Genomic DNA, 14,844 nt, shown 5'->3' with positions numbered 1-14,844 from the left:
TTTCATAACTTGTGATAAATATCATGATAAAAATAAATAACTTATAAAGTGCATGGCAATAGTGCAGTCCATTTCAAAAGTGCATCTGTATATTAAAGTGTATAACAGTTTATTCTCCAGCGGGCCTCCCGGACCGGAAGTGATGTCAGAGACTTGTATGCTGCTCTATGTTTTAACATAACAAGGCATTTTTTATTGATTTGAATGTAAGAGTTACTATTTTTAAAATAAATATATTGATTTTAACTATTACACTATAGGAGGTCACTTTGCTTTACCCTTACATATAGGTTATGTGTGATGGACGGAGCCTTAATATATGGAATCAGCCTGCGATCGGTGGAACATCGCCCTGAGCATTGTAATCAAAAGGCTTATTTGATTACTCATTAAGGTGAGAGTTCTGGGAGCACAGAGGTGTCACAAGGAGGGGAAAGCACACGATTTTGTTTACACATGTTCACTTGAGAAGCACATTATGTGGAAACAACTGTCACATCACCGCTGGAGAATGAACTGTTATACACTTTAATATATAGATGAACTTTTGAACTGGACCAAAAGGCTTCACTGCCGGGTTCCCTTATCCGAAGATCGGCAGTGGTGCCGACATTGCGGGCTCCATGGACAGATTAGTGTCCATATATTAAAAGTCAGCAGCTACAGTATTTGTAGCGGTTGACTTTTCATTTCCTTTACAGCCAAGGAAGCTACTTCTGTTTGATCTGCAACTGCCATAATGCTGCATATGTGATCAGTGATCAGTTATGACACCAGCCATTTGATGGTTTGACAGTTTTGGTTGAACACACAACAAAATGTGACAGTTGGCAATCCTGCCATTTAACTGTTTTTTTAAATAAAGGGCTTGTTCATACCATACATGCATGAAAACTGATGGGAACTAATGGGAAAACCAACATCAGTTTCCATGCACTTCAGTTTTGTGCCCTATTCACACCAATGTTTATGTCATGTCAGTTTTTTTCCTTGCAGAAATAATCTGCACGTAATACCAGTGGTGTGGTGTGAACAGGGTACATAGAGAAAAATCTTTTCTTTTTTTTTTTTATGTGCCCTTGCAGAACACGTGACATCTCTGCATCGTGGTGTGAGCGAGGCCTTGATGGATTTAGTTCCACTTTATGATTTACTGCTGCTCAGGGCCTCAGCAAAATGGCAGCTTCCAGCAAAAAGAAACAGCAATGCTGGAGGCAATTTACAGCACACTCTAATTTTGGTAGCATAATTATCCATGTGGAATGTATGTTCCTAGCTAGAGAATAGTATTTTTTTATCAAGTTGTTATGGGTAATGTTCCGCTGTAAGAGCAGAAAAATCGCACATATGCGCCAACAAGCGTGCCAATACATTCCAATGGCCAGAATAAAATAAAATCCTGGCCAGTAGAATGCAGTTACGCTCAAATGCTATACAAGCTGGGCATACAATACGTGGTTTTTGGTGCTTTTCTTTTGCATCAATTTCCTGCCAGCAATTCTGGCATTGGGAGGGGCTTTACCCTACGCAGTGTGTGCATGAAGCCTTATATTGTAAAGCGCTGCGTAAACTGTTGGCGCTATATAAATGGTGTATAATAATAATATAATAACACTGGGCAGACGCAGTGCAATAATACAGAATGATCAATGTCTGATTAAAAATAATAATTGAGTGAGACAAAAATGGGACTACCGTGCGATGAGCTACAGATAGCGATGGTTTTGATTGGCTGTGATGGAAAAAAAAATTGCACACAAATGATTGATGCCGTTTTTTTTTCGCGCCCTAAGGAATGGACATGTAAATAAACGTATTATAGGGATATACAGTATAGAGAAATAGCTCCATAAATCAATGCTTAGTGTATTATTATCGGTTTACTGCTGGTCTATGACCTGTGTATTATCTATGACATAACACCATACAATGTTCAGAGGTCCATTCATCATCAGGATGTCATAGATATCTATGAATGTCATTAGAATGTAGAGGACCTGCCATCACCACCACCACACACAATGGAAAGCATGCTCCGTGCACATACTACCAGCCACTTTACGGGGCACGCGGCTGCTCCTGCACACAATGCTCGGGAAGCCCCCCGCACAGCCTGTTGCCCCTCGCAACCTGAACGCTTCAGCCGTCTTCCACCACAACACGGAAGTGTCAATGCAGCAAAGGGGTTGTGCTTTGCCTTCTCCACCAATCACAAACAGCAAGCATCCCTCCTGACCGATTCATTGGTCCGCCCATGGCACCTGTTGTTCCTGCTCAATACGCTATTCGTCCATTTGTAAACAACCCCTCCCCGTTGTAAACTGGACGTCACGGACTCGGATTGCCACGTTGCGGCGGGGTTCGGGAATTGTCGGCTCTTTCCGGAGGCGCTGGAGGGGGTTGTAGGCGGGGCCGCCGGGCGGGGAGAGGCTTCTTTGAGCTGTCAGTATCAGCAGCTCCGATCCCCGGGAGAGCCGAGCACACTCCGGGCAGTGACAAGGCTGACAACATGCTGACCGACAGTAACGTGGAGGAGTTCGAGATCAAGGAGGATGAGCCGTGGTATGATCACCAGGACTTACAGCAAGGTGAGCCTGAGCGGCCGATCCCATAGATATGAGGAGCTCCCATGTGCATCCATTCCTTACATTGCCACCCACAACTCCAGCATTGACATCTGCCCAGTGTAGGATGGCATCGCCCCCGGGCAAGGTGCTGTGGATCAGGGAGGGAGGGAGGGAGGGATGGATGGATGGATGGATGGGGTGGGTCATTCCTTGTATGTACATGTGGATTCCTCCACTGACATTACATGAAGACTGACCCCAAATAAAGTCACCAGTCCCAGGCTCTGCTGCTGGTATGATCATCACACATTGCAGGCATTGGAGAGAAAAAAGCCCATTTTACACACAAGTATTTACTGATCATTACATGGGAACTTTTGCGCGTAAAAAAAATATGCGCAAGAAGATCAGTACAACGTTTACATCTATGTGAATGGGGCTTTTTTTTTTTTACTGTTCTATACGCTGCACACGTTTACGTGCCTGTGCCCCTATCTGTCCAGGACAATTCAAATCAATGGGCTGCGTTTAGATCAGCAAAAACAAACAAAATACATGAGTGCCTAAAAATGTAGCATTTTAGGAGTCCTGTGTGTAAAAGTCTACAATGTCATCAGTCCGCCTAATGCTGATGTATTGTAATGCTGCAAATTGAAAAATCCAATCTGATGTCTGCATAGGAGAAGTGAGTGCTGGGTGTTGTGTACAATACATTGGAGGTCAGATGGGGAGGAAATGTCTGTGATCAGGAGCTGATTGTAGACGTCACCTCATCAGCGATCGTTGCCTCACCCGATTGTATCCTCCGTATTGTGCGCTGCATTGTAGACTCCACATTATAGGACCATTACCCATCTGTGATCACTGTCCACTAATACAAGACAGATGATGGACATCTGACACCTCTGACTGCTGCAGATGACTGGACTTTAATAATGATCCTCTTGGTGTAGTAATGGAGGGCTCTTTAGGACTCTCTCAGATAATCTATACAAGATGTATAGCTGCCGTGTAACACTCTGTAACCCCAGAGGGAAGGATGTGCTGTGATTGATGCAATCCCTTTAAAAATGTTACCAGGGCAGGGATGTGATGTGAGATGGATGTATGCGCTGCAACAGTACTGTACAGAAAAGGGAAGCTCAAAACATTACAGTAGCTTTTCTCAACCTTCTTACTTTCTCTTCTTTCTTCAACTGTCTCAGAGAACTCATGTAAAATCAGTTCTTTGGCGATCAGAAAAGAATGCCCTGTACATTGGCGATCAGGAAAGAGTGCCCTGTACATTGGCGATCAGGAAAGAGTGCCCTGTACATTGGCGATCAGGAAAGAGTGCCCTGTACATTGGCGATCAGGAAAGAGTGCCCTGTACATTGGCGATCAGGAAAGAGTGCCCTGTACATTGGCGATCAGGAAAGAGTGCCCTGTACATTGGCGATCAGGAAAGAGTGCCCTGTACATTGGCGATCAGGAAAGAGTGCCCTTTACCTTGATAATCTAGAAAAAAATGCCCTTTATATTGGCGATGAGGGGAAAATTGCACCCCCCCCCCCCCCCTTACAGACACCAAAGTAGATCATTGGTACCATGCTACTGGCTCTGCCAAGTGGCTTTTGACCTGGACCTCTGTAGGCATCATCATATAGGAGGTCAATCGGCCACAGCTCAAGGAACCTCTGGAGGAAGTCTGGTTTAGAATGTCTGTGCTATATAATAATTATACTTACTACCTGTGTAGCTTAGTCCATAAGGAGCCATGTGTTTAAAGCGGGAGTCCACCGGGACTCCGCGTTTTTTTTTTTTTTAAAAGCCAGCAGCTACAAATACTGCAGCTGCTGACTTTTAAAATAGTGACACTTACCTGTCCAGCGCGCCCGCGATGTCGGCACCCGAAGCCGATCGCTAGGTCGTCTGTCGGGTCCTGCCGCCACCATCTTGGGTATGGGAATCAGGAAATGGAGCCTTTCGGCTTCATTTCCCGGTTCCCTACTGCGCATGCGCGAGCCGCGCGGCGCAATCCGGACGGTCCCCGCTGCCTCTGGGAACTGTGTGTTTCCCAGCAGGCAGCGGGGCACTTGCGCAAAGGGGCGGGCAGTTGCGGAAAGGGGCGTAATCTACGCCCCTTTCCGCAGACAGCTATCCCGGAAGTGGGTGCAGTTACCTGGATTATCCAGGTAACTGCACCCCCCTCCCCCCTGAAAGGTGCCAATTGTGGCGCCGGAGGGGGGGGGATTCCGATCAGCGGAGGTCCATTTTAGGGTGGACCTCCGCTTTAAGGCAGCTTGTAGTAGCAATTCATCAAGTGCTCTTACTCTTGAAATAATTTTCAGGTCTCGGGGAACTGCTGATTAAATTGCATTACATTGGTGATCAGTGGGATTGTAGTCAAAATTGCCACATTTACAGACCGCTAAAAAGATCATTGATGCCATTCTGCTGGCTGTGCCATGTGGCATTGGTCTTGGAACTATGCAAGCACCATTATACAGGAGATGCATCAGCCACAGCTCAAGAATCCCCTAACAACCTCTGGAGGAACCCTGCTGAGAATGGCTGTGTTGGACTATTTAATTCAGTTGCGCACATTCCTAATACTTTGGGTTGAATGTGATGTGCCAGAATGTTTATGAAAGGAAAGTGTCATATCCAACTAAATCAACACTGAGCGTCAGGCAAAGCACACATAGAGGAGCTTCCAGTGCCTTGGAAATCCCGATCTTCTGAGTTCAGCCTGTGCACAGTTTGTTCAGTAATGACAAAGAATATTACCAATATTGTTATAATTCTTGGTAAACCTCCTTAGGCTTAAATGGCCAATAGCAGATTATTGGGGAGCAAAACTCCCTCGCACTGCAAGGGTTAAATGCTTGTTTAGGTCTAAGGAGCCAGGAAAAGCAGGTTTATATACCCGATCCCTGCTCTCCTGGCAGCTGCTGGTCCCGTATGCTCCTGCAGTAAATCGATCCTCTGCATTCCCCCATCCAGTGTGGGGCCATGAACCCTGTACTGTGCTTGATAACATCAGAGAGTCTATGACTTCCAGAAGATAGAGAAGAGGCTGTGGGGAATGGTCCAGCACATGAAGGGAGCTTGTGTGGATGGTGGTTTGGATCAGTACACATTCTAGGCTTAATCTAGCCCTGTAAAGAAAAAAATCACTATACTTACCTGTTCTGCAGCTGATCCAGTCCGGTCCCACACTGAGCTGTCAGTGGCGGCTTCTGTGTGTAGGCGTGTGCAGGAGAGACATATGACAACGGAAGCCTCATAGGAAGTCTATGGCTGGTTTCACTTCCCAGGCATTTCCCAGCCGTTGTCTGCTCTCTACTGCTCACAGCATCCGCCACTGGAGATCAGACCGGATCTGCTGCAGAACAGATAAGTATAGTGATTTTTCTTTTCTTTACAAGGCTAGATATTTTTGGCTTAGAATGTGGCAGAGTAGGTTCAGCATTAGTTAAATTTTGACTTCCACTTTAATGCTTTACATTACAGGGGCAGCTAGATTTCAGTTTTAATAGATTTCTTGTGTATATGTTTTAAATGCAAGAAATATAAGTATTTAATTTTGGCTACATATAATATAATATCCACCGTGCAGTCTGTGTACAGCACTGCCCAGAAAGGAGAAGGAAGAAGCAGCACGAGGAACCATTCAGATACACTGCAGTGTTCTATACACAGATAGGAGGAGAGAGCAGAGTAACCAATAAGCTGGTCTGTAGTGCTTCTCCTTTCATCATCTTGGGGGGGCTGAAATGAAAATGCATTTGCACCATGGAAAGTTCAGGTCAGCTCCCCTGCTAGACAGGGCTGTGCAGTATTACAAATCATTTGTCAGGTATTCGCCTACATATTTATTCTGTATTTAGCCGCTTGCCTGGAGTTCAGCTTTAAAGTGGTTGTAAACCCTTACAGACCAATTTGACCTACAGGTAAGCCTAGATTAAGGCTTACCTGTAGTTCCAAGAAATATCTCCTGAACCTACATGGTTTAGGAGATATTTGCAAAAAGACAGGCACCGCTGTCTACGGTGCAGGTGCACTGAGCATGCCGCTGCTAACGGCAATATGCCATTAGTGGCGGCTCCTGCGCGAATTTGCGGGAGTGACATCATCGCGGCTCCAGCCAATCACAGCACCGGAGCCGCGATACCTAGAAAGAAGATGGATGCTCCGTGGAAGAGGGGACAGCGGTGGCATCGCTGGCTCCTGTGTCAGGTAAGTGACACATAATGGGCTACTATGCGATGTATAGTAGCCCATTATGCTTTACCTTTGCAGGGAGACAACGAGGAAGTAAAACCCATCAGGGTTCGCTTCCTCTTTAAGCTACTAGCTTTTTAGCCTGTGTGCTCCCGGAAGGCACAGGTACCGTGTCCAGCCTGTGAAACTCTATGGCAGGCTGAGAAATGCTGCAGCTGGACTCGGCGTGATTCTTTCACAACAAGCTCTACGGTGAAATTATTTGAAGAACTAGAGAAACTCCCTATTTTGACTGCAGTTGGCATAATGGAACATTTTGGGCACCTCCTAGCTCCCTCCTGCAGTGAGTTTTGCCTTCTATGACATCATTTTGGCCATACATCTACAGGGCGGCTGGCGATGGAGTGTTTCTCCTATATCAACACTGGGACTTGTCCAGTAATTATAGTATGCTGACATCCCACTTATTGGGTTTGGGAAATGACTATTTTTGGAAATGGCTATTTTGGCCTGTGTCATGCTGACCACACACCAGTTTTTTAAGACAATTTCAACATTTCTTTAGCTTTTGAATTGCAGAATAAACCAAACGGCAGATATTAAACTACGATTCAGAAAAATTGTGACTGTATCCAAACCCAAAAACAAATAATATATTGCAGATTACCAGGCTTTGTGTATGGTGGCTGCATTTGTTTTTTTTTTCTTGTTCAGACCAAAACGTGTTCAGCAAGTACAGAAAATGTCTGTTGCTCTAGCTGGAAATGTAGCATTCCTGTTATTTCCTATGGGCTAAGAAGAACGCACAAAAAACTTTCAGGCTACATCCAAATGGGCGAATAGCAGAAATCGGTAGCTTTCTTGCTGGCTGTAGTAAACGGGGCCTGCACACACTGTGGATGAACAGGGGGGCTGTTGAATTTGTACTCAGTAAAAATCAATGGCCGGTGTTACCACTGTTCGCTTGTTACATAGTAGGCGAGGTCAAAAAAAGACACAAGTCCATCAAGTGCAACCTATGTGTGTGATTATATGTCAGTATTACCTTGTATATCCCTGTATGTTGTGGTCGTTCAGGTGTTTAATAGTTTCTTGAAACTATCGATGCTCCCCGCTGAGACCACCGGATGTGGAAGGGAATTCCACATCCTTGCATGTAACTATTTATCTGAGTGGTTGCATGTAAATGGTGCCTCTGACTGACCCTGGATTCAGACCGTGTGGGGGAGACCTACTTAAACTGGTGCACTCGTAATCTGGTGCAGCTGTGCATGGTAGCCAATCCGCTTCTATATTCAGCTTGTATATTTAAGCTTTGACAATAAAACCTGGAAGCTGATTGGTTTATGTGGAGAGCTGCACTATATTTTTCGCACTCCAGTTTTAGTAAATCTCGCCCTGTGTCCAGGTTGGTGTTTTCTGCAGAGTTTTGGCCTCAGCTGATTGGCAAGTTTGTATGCGGGCAAAGCAGAGCCCGTTTCTACATCCAAAGGCGGCATTTAGCTTCCTCTGAATGCAGCAAACTATCTCCACCCTGATGAACAAAGGAAGATCTGCTTGAAGTCCAGTCTCTATTACAAACATGACTGTGTTATTCTCAGGATTGCAAAGTGAAAAAAGGAAAATAAAAAGTCTGAAAAAAATAAAACAAATGCAGGCACTTCAATTATGGACTGTTAAAGTGATACTAAAGTCTCGTTTGTTTTTACAGTTCAAAAATAACAAACGTGTTATAATTGCCTGCTCTGTGCAGTGATTTTGCACAGAGCAGCCCAGATCCTTCTCTTCTCGGGTCCCTCGCCGGTGCTCCTGGACCCACCCTCTTGCTGAGTGCCCCCACAACTTGCTATGGGGCACCCGAGCTCAGCCGCTGTTCTGTGTGTCCATTCAGACATGGAGCCGTGGCTTGGTACAAATCTGCCAATTCATGTAGCAGTTTCTGCCACTTGTGAGAGGCTAGCTGCTGCCATCAAGCCGTTCACACTTCAGTTACAGGTTGTCGGCTGCAGCTAACCATGACTGTTCACCGCAAGTACGGTAATTGCTGACTGGATGGACAGCCACGGATAGCTGTAGCTATCAATCTCTTATTGAAGTGTACAGGGCTTGGCGGCCAAAGCTTAGCTGCTCATAGGTGACAGATTCCTGCCTGTTATTCGCAACTGCGTGGGACGCCCCTGCGGCTGTAGCCTTAAATGTTTTCTAGTAGGTTGCTTCCAAATTGCTATATGTAGCCAGCATCAGTGTCTTCAGAACAGAATCTGGTAAAGGATTGCAAAGAAGTTTGCCAAAGTTATTGTAGCATCATTCTAAAAAAAATTCTCTACAGGCAATTTCTTTTCCTCAACAAGTAAAATGTATTTCTTGAAGCGGATTTCCACCTACACTTTAAACTTTTCGCCCCTGCGTTTGTGACTGCTTCTCGATTTTTATCATTGCCCACTTTTTTTTCCCAGCAATGCATGTACCTTATATTGCCGGGCAATGCTCTGTTCTGTTCTGCGGCGAGGTACGTCATTTCCGCCCAGCAGTCGCGCATTGGCTCTTAGGATATCATCCCAGGAGCAAATGGGCATCCTCCACCTGCAGCATCGTGTTAGTCGCGCCCCCCGCTTTCTACAATACGCGTGAGTGCCATGTCCCAGAAGAAGCAACGAGTGGGCTTCAGATGCCACACTCAAGATGGGAGCGGCCTCACAAAGTGTTTATTTTTTTTATTAATTTTTTTTTTTTTACCAGAAAGAGACTACTAAAACATACATTTTACTACTCGTACTGATTTATATATTTGTAGGTGCAACTATCACATCCGTGTTTTAAAAATAAAAAAGCAGCTTTTTTTTTTTTTTCCTCCACACCAATGTAGGATAGATAATCATGCTTCTATATTAACACCACATGCACCTTAAAGCAGAGTGCCACCCAGAATTTCTGCTCATTTGTCTCCTCCCCTCTCCAGTGCCACATTTGGCGTCTTTCACGGCACCTGTCTTTGTCCAGGTATACTGGTCCCACTTCCGGGAGCCTCGGCCGCAGCTATTGATGGCTCGGCTGCCTCCTCCTCATCTCCCTGTCGCCAGGTCAGTAGAAGAGGAGCAGAGACTCGCACATGTGCAGCAGGGTTACCGCTTTGAAACCGTAAGGCTACACTGCTGGGTTCCCTTGCCTACAATGGTGGCGGCAGCACCCGACAGCTGATGGAAGCATCAGCTGTGGTGCCAACATCGCTGAAATCCAGAACAGGTAAGTGTCCTATTAAAACAAAAAAGTGTAGCGCTTAGGTGGCAACAAACCACATGAACCAGTAAGGCACTAATTCAAGCAAAGAAAATGACATACACTTCAAAAAAAGAAAATATGTGTAAATTCCGTTGTATATCAAGAGATCTTACTTCCAGGTGGAGGAGTGCATGAACCTCATGCACACAAAAGGTTAAAGTAAATAAAATAAATTTAACATATATAGTCCATCAAGTGAACATCTAACAGTCCTTGAAATGTGTAATATCAATCACAATTCCAAACTTGAGGTGACGTGAAAAAAGGTGAAATTCAACTTCTGATGTGTAGAATAATACCACCACCACCGTGATAAAGAAGGGGAGGGGAGGCTTACCAAATGACGTGGACTCAGAGGAAGGCTTACGCCTCTCCAGTCATATGGGCCTGTAGGTTAGCAAATCAGATAATCATACATCTAGTGTGTAATCTCCCGCAAGTCTTCAGGTCATGAAATCCTCCGTAGCGATCCTCCTATAGTGCTCATCCCACGAAAATAGGGGGGCTCAGGTATCAAAGACCATGGAAGTAGAAAACTAGCATAGCGTGATACCGTTTTTAACATCCAATTTATTAAAAAATAATAATAAAATTACACTCACATTTGGTTCAATCGTAATAACATAGTCAGAAAGTAGCGATGTCTGTAAGGGGGTCCACCCGACGCGTTTCAACTAAACAGTCGTCCTCTGGGTCCTATCAAAAACCAGCAGCTGCAGTATGTGTAGCTGCTGGCTTTTAATTTTTGCCGCGGTGGGCGGACCTCTGCTTTTAAGGCTCCCAGAACTCGCACCTCCAGTACTCAGAAATAAGCATGCATTAGCCAGACACCATGAACCCTCCGCTCCTTAGTTTAGGACCACTTCAGCCTCCTGTCCATTGGGGTCTCTCTTGGTACACTTCACAGTACCTCCTGGAATTAAAGGGTGCGGTTCCTTTAAGACCGCAAGGTATTCATGCAGCCTTTAATACTTTGCTCACATTCAAAGAAGCACTTTTTGGACTTTCTCGCAGACACTGTTTGAACATTCAGAACGAAATGACAACATCTTTGATTTATTTTTATTTTTTTATATATAAATGGCCATATAAGAGTAAAGCCCCATACACACTATCAGTTTTTCTGTTGAGTTTTTCCTTCAGGTTTACCAAAACCATATCATATGAGGTCAAACCTTAGGAGTTTCAATTTGTATGCAATCAGGCAGGCCCTTGCATTACAAGGTTTTGGTAAACCTGAAGGAAAAACTCGGCAGAAAAACTGATAGTGTGTATGGGGCTATAGATAGAAAAGCATACAGCCACTCAGGGCTATACACAGGTCGCAGTGCTTTGCTTGATGGCAAAAAATAAACTGCATATAGCATTCAGCGAGTGGTACCGCCACAGAACACAACTCATTTTGGTGTTTGGGGCCACCCTGATACTGCCATAATTCAATGCCAGTATTGGGGTATTTCCAAACTGTTTTCTGTTAAAAGACTTGCAGGTGTGGTGCCCCTGTCAGCCACTTGTGCCAGAATCTTGGCTTTTCCTCCAATAAGTGGAATTTGCATTATTTTTTTTGTAATAGAACCCTCTACTGTGTCTGCACCAGTATAGTATGCTAAACGGCACATGTAGGAACAGAACAAGAAAAGGCACCCATATGTGATGAAAGCTTATCTTTTCTTGTGGTTAGACATTAGCTTGCGCAAGAGAAGGCGGAAGAACAAAAATGCACGTAATACAGTGGGGTATGATGTTTTCTGAGGGGATTTTGTTTTTCTAAAATAACAATAGGTATTCTGTTTGGTTTTAAATGCAAATAGTGCTTAACCACTTTCAGACCGGACCATTTTGCTGGTAAATGACCAGAGGTCTTTTTACACTTTGGCACTGCGCTGCTTTAACTGGTAATTGCGCGGTCATGCAATGTTGTACCCAAACAAAATTTGCGTCCTTTTCTTCCCACAAATAGAGCTTTCTTTTGATGGTATTTGATTGCCTCTGCGATTTTTATTTTTTGCGATATAAACGTAAAAAGACCGCAAATTTTGAAAAAAAATGATATTTTCTACTTTTTGTTATTAGAAAAATCCAATAAACTCAATTTTAGTCATACATTTAGGCCAAAATGTATTCAGCCACATGTCTTTGGTAAAAAAAAAGTCAATAATTGTATATTTATTGGTTTGCGCAAAAGTTGTCACATCTACAAACTAAGGTACGTTTTCTGGAATTTACGCAGCTTTTAGTTTACGACTGCCTATCTCATTTCTTGAGGTGCTAAAATGGCAGGGCAGTACAAAACCCCCCCAAATGACCCCATTTTGGAAAGTAGACCCCCTAAGGAAATTGATAAGAGGCATGTTGAGCCCATTGAATATTTTATTTTTTTGCCTCAAGCGATTGAATAATGACAAAAAAAAAAATATTTTTTTTTTTTACACAAAGTTGTCACTAAATGATATATTGCTCACACATGCTATGGGCGTATGTGAAATGACACCCCAAAATAAATTCTGCTGCTTCTCCTGAGTACGGGGATACCACATATGTGGGACTTTTTGGGAGCCTAGCCGTGTACGGGGCCCCGAAAACCAAGCACCGCCTTCAGGCTTTCTAAGGGCGTAAATTTTTGAGTTCACTTCTCACTACCTATTACAGTTTTGAAGGCCATAAAATGCCAAGATGGCACAAAACCCCCACAAATGACCCCATTTTAGAAAGTAGACACCCCAAGCTATTTGCTGAGAGGCATGTTGAGTTCATGGAATATTTTATATTTTGCCACAAGTTGCGGGAAAATTACAAACTTTTTTTTTTTTTTCACAAAGTTGTCACTAAATGATATATTGCTCATGCATGCCATGGGCATATGTGAAATGACACCCCAAAATAAATTCTGCTGCTTCTCCTGAGTACGGGGATACCACATATGTGGGACTTTTTGGGAGCCTAGCCGCGTACGGGGCCCCGAAAACCAAGCACCGCCTTCAGGCTTTCTAAGGGCGTAAATTTTTGAGTTCACTTCTCACTACCTATTACAGTTTTGAAGGCCATAAAATGCCAAGATGGCACAAAACCCCCACAAATGACCCCATTTTAGAAAGTAGACACCCCAAGCTATTTGCTGAGAGGCATGTTGAGTCCATGGAATATTTTATATTTTGCCACAAGTTGCGGGAAAATTACAAACTTTTTTTTTTTTTTTTTCACAAAGTTGTCACTAAATGATATATTGCTCACGCATGCCATGGGCATATGTGAAATGACACCCCAAAATAAATTCTGCTGCTTCTCCTGAGTACGGGGATACCACATATGTGGGACTTTTTGGGAGCCTAGCCGCGTACGGGGCCCCGAAAACCAAGCACCGCCTTCAGGCTTTCTAAGGGCGTTACAGTTTTGAAGGCCATAAAATGCCAAGATGGCACAAACCCCCCCCAAATGACCCCATTTTGGAAAGTATACACCCCTAAATTTAGGGGTACACTAGTGAGACTAGGTAATAAATGGCGGGTGCCCTGAAACTATAAAAAAATAACTAACCAACCAGCGTCACCTGTAACAGTTATATGGTGATCACTGGTGAAAGGGTTAACTAGGGGGCAATCAGGGGGCTTTATGCGGTAGTATATGGGGGTCCCTGGCGCTATAAAAAGCTGCGGCGAACCTAAATACCTACCTGCCTAACTAGCGTCACCTGTGACACTAATACAGCGATCAGAAAAACGATCGCTTATTAGGCTGGGTTCACACTGGAGCGATGCGGGAACGCCACGAATGCGCGGCGGGTTCCCGCATCGCATGCCTCCCGGCGGCAGTTCACACTGCCCTATGCGAACTGCTGGGAGTGTCAGTGAAATGTTACTGACACCCCCAGATCAGTTCGCATATCGCAGTGCGATCTGCAAACTCGGATCGCATGGTGTGAACACCCATGCGATCCGATTCTGCTGCGGGCCAAAAAAAGGGTCCCGTGCGAATTTGCGGCGGGTGCGGCGAATGGCTGAACTCGAATCGCACAGAGATCGGATGTGATTTGCACTGCAGTGCGAATCACATCCGTTCTCATAAACCGCTGCAATGTGAACCCAGCCTTAGTGACACTGGCGACGGGGGGTGATCACGGGGTTAAACCTTTATTGGGGGGGTTAGGGGGGTACCTTAGAACTAAAGGGGGCTAACCCTAACTGCCCTAACAGTTATTAGTCACAAATGACACCCGCCGGGTGATCAGGGGGTTAAACCTTTATTAGGTAATAAATGGCGGGTGCCCTGAAACTATAAAAAAATAACTAACCAACCAGCGTCACCTGTAACAGTTATATGGTGATCACAGGTGAAAGGGTTAACTAGGGGGCAATCAGGGGGCTTTATGCGGTAGTATATGGGGGTCCCTGGCGCTATAAAAAGCTGCGGCGAACCTAAATACCTACCTGCCTAACTGGCGTCACCTGTGACACTAATATGGCGATCAGAAAAATGATCGCTTATTAGGCTGGGTTCACACTGGAGCGATGCGGAAACGCCGCGAATCCGCGGCGGGTTCCCGCATCGCATGCCTCCCGGCGGCAGTTCACACTGCCCTATGCGAACTGCTGGGAGTGTCAGTGAAATGTTACTGACACCCCCAGATCAGTTCGCATATCGCAGTGCGATCTGCAAACTCGGATCGCATGGTGTGAACACCCATGCGATCCGATTCTGCTGCGGGCCAAAAAAAGGGTCCCGTGCGAATTTGTGGCGGGTGCGGCGAATGGCTGAACTCGAATCGCACAGAGATCGGATGTGATTTGCAGTGCGG

At 44.9% G+C, this 14,844-nt stretch overlaps 2 protein-coding genes across 3 annotated transcripts in view; one reads left to right on the top strand and one right to left on the bottom strand.

The window, feature by feature from the left end:
* The window catches only part of LOC143924610 (transmembrane protein 180-like), a 104,939-nt gene extending 102,728 nt beyond the window's left edge, over nucleotides 1-2,211 (bottom strand). The window contains exon 1 of one of the 2 annotated variants that reach the window (XM_077449004.1): nucleotides 2,048-2,211. The gene's annotated coding sequence lies outside the window, so the exon portion shown is untranslated. The remainder of the gene's footprint in view (nucleotides 1-2,047) is intronic. The other variant, XM_077449005.1, reaches the window with a different exon arrangement.
* A 195-nt stretch (nucleotides 2,212-2,406) lies between these two features.
* The window catches only part of CDR2 (cerebellar degeneration related protein 2), a 37,504-nt gene continuing 25,066 nt past the window's right edge, over nucleotides 2,407-14,844 (top strand). The window contains exon 1 of the mRNA XM_077449006.1: nucleotides 2,407-2,588. Within this exon, the coding sequence (XP_077305132.1) occupies nucleotides 2,510-2,588 (79 nt within the window). The 5' untranslated portion in view covers nucleotides 2,407-2,509. The remainder of the gene's footprint in view (nucleotides 2,589-14,844) is intronic.

This window comes from Lithobates pipiens, unplaced genomic scaffold (assembly GCF_037356315.1).
Source record: "Lithobates pipiens isolate NorthernLeopardFrog02 unplaced genomic scaffold, aLitPip1_a1.2 Scaffold_22, whole genome shotgun sequence".
NCBI lineage: Eukaryota > Metazoa > Chordata > Amphibia > Anura > Ranidae > Lithobates > Lithobates pipiens.
Note: the sequence above shows the minus strand (reverse complement) of the source record. Positions and strands in the feature narration are given on the sequence as shown.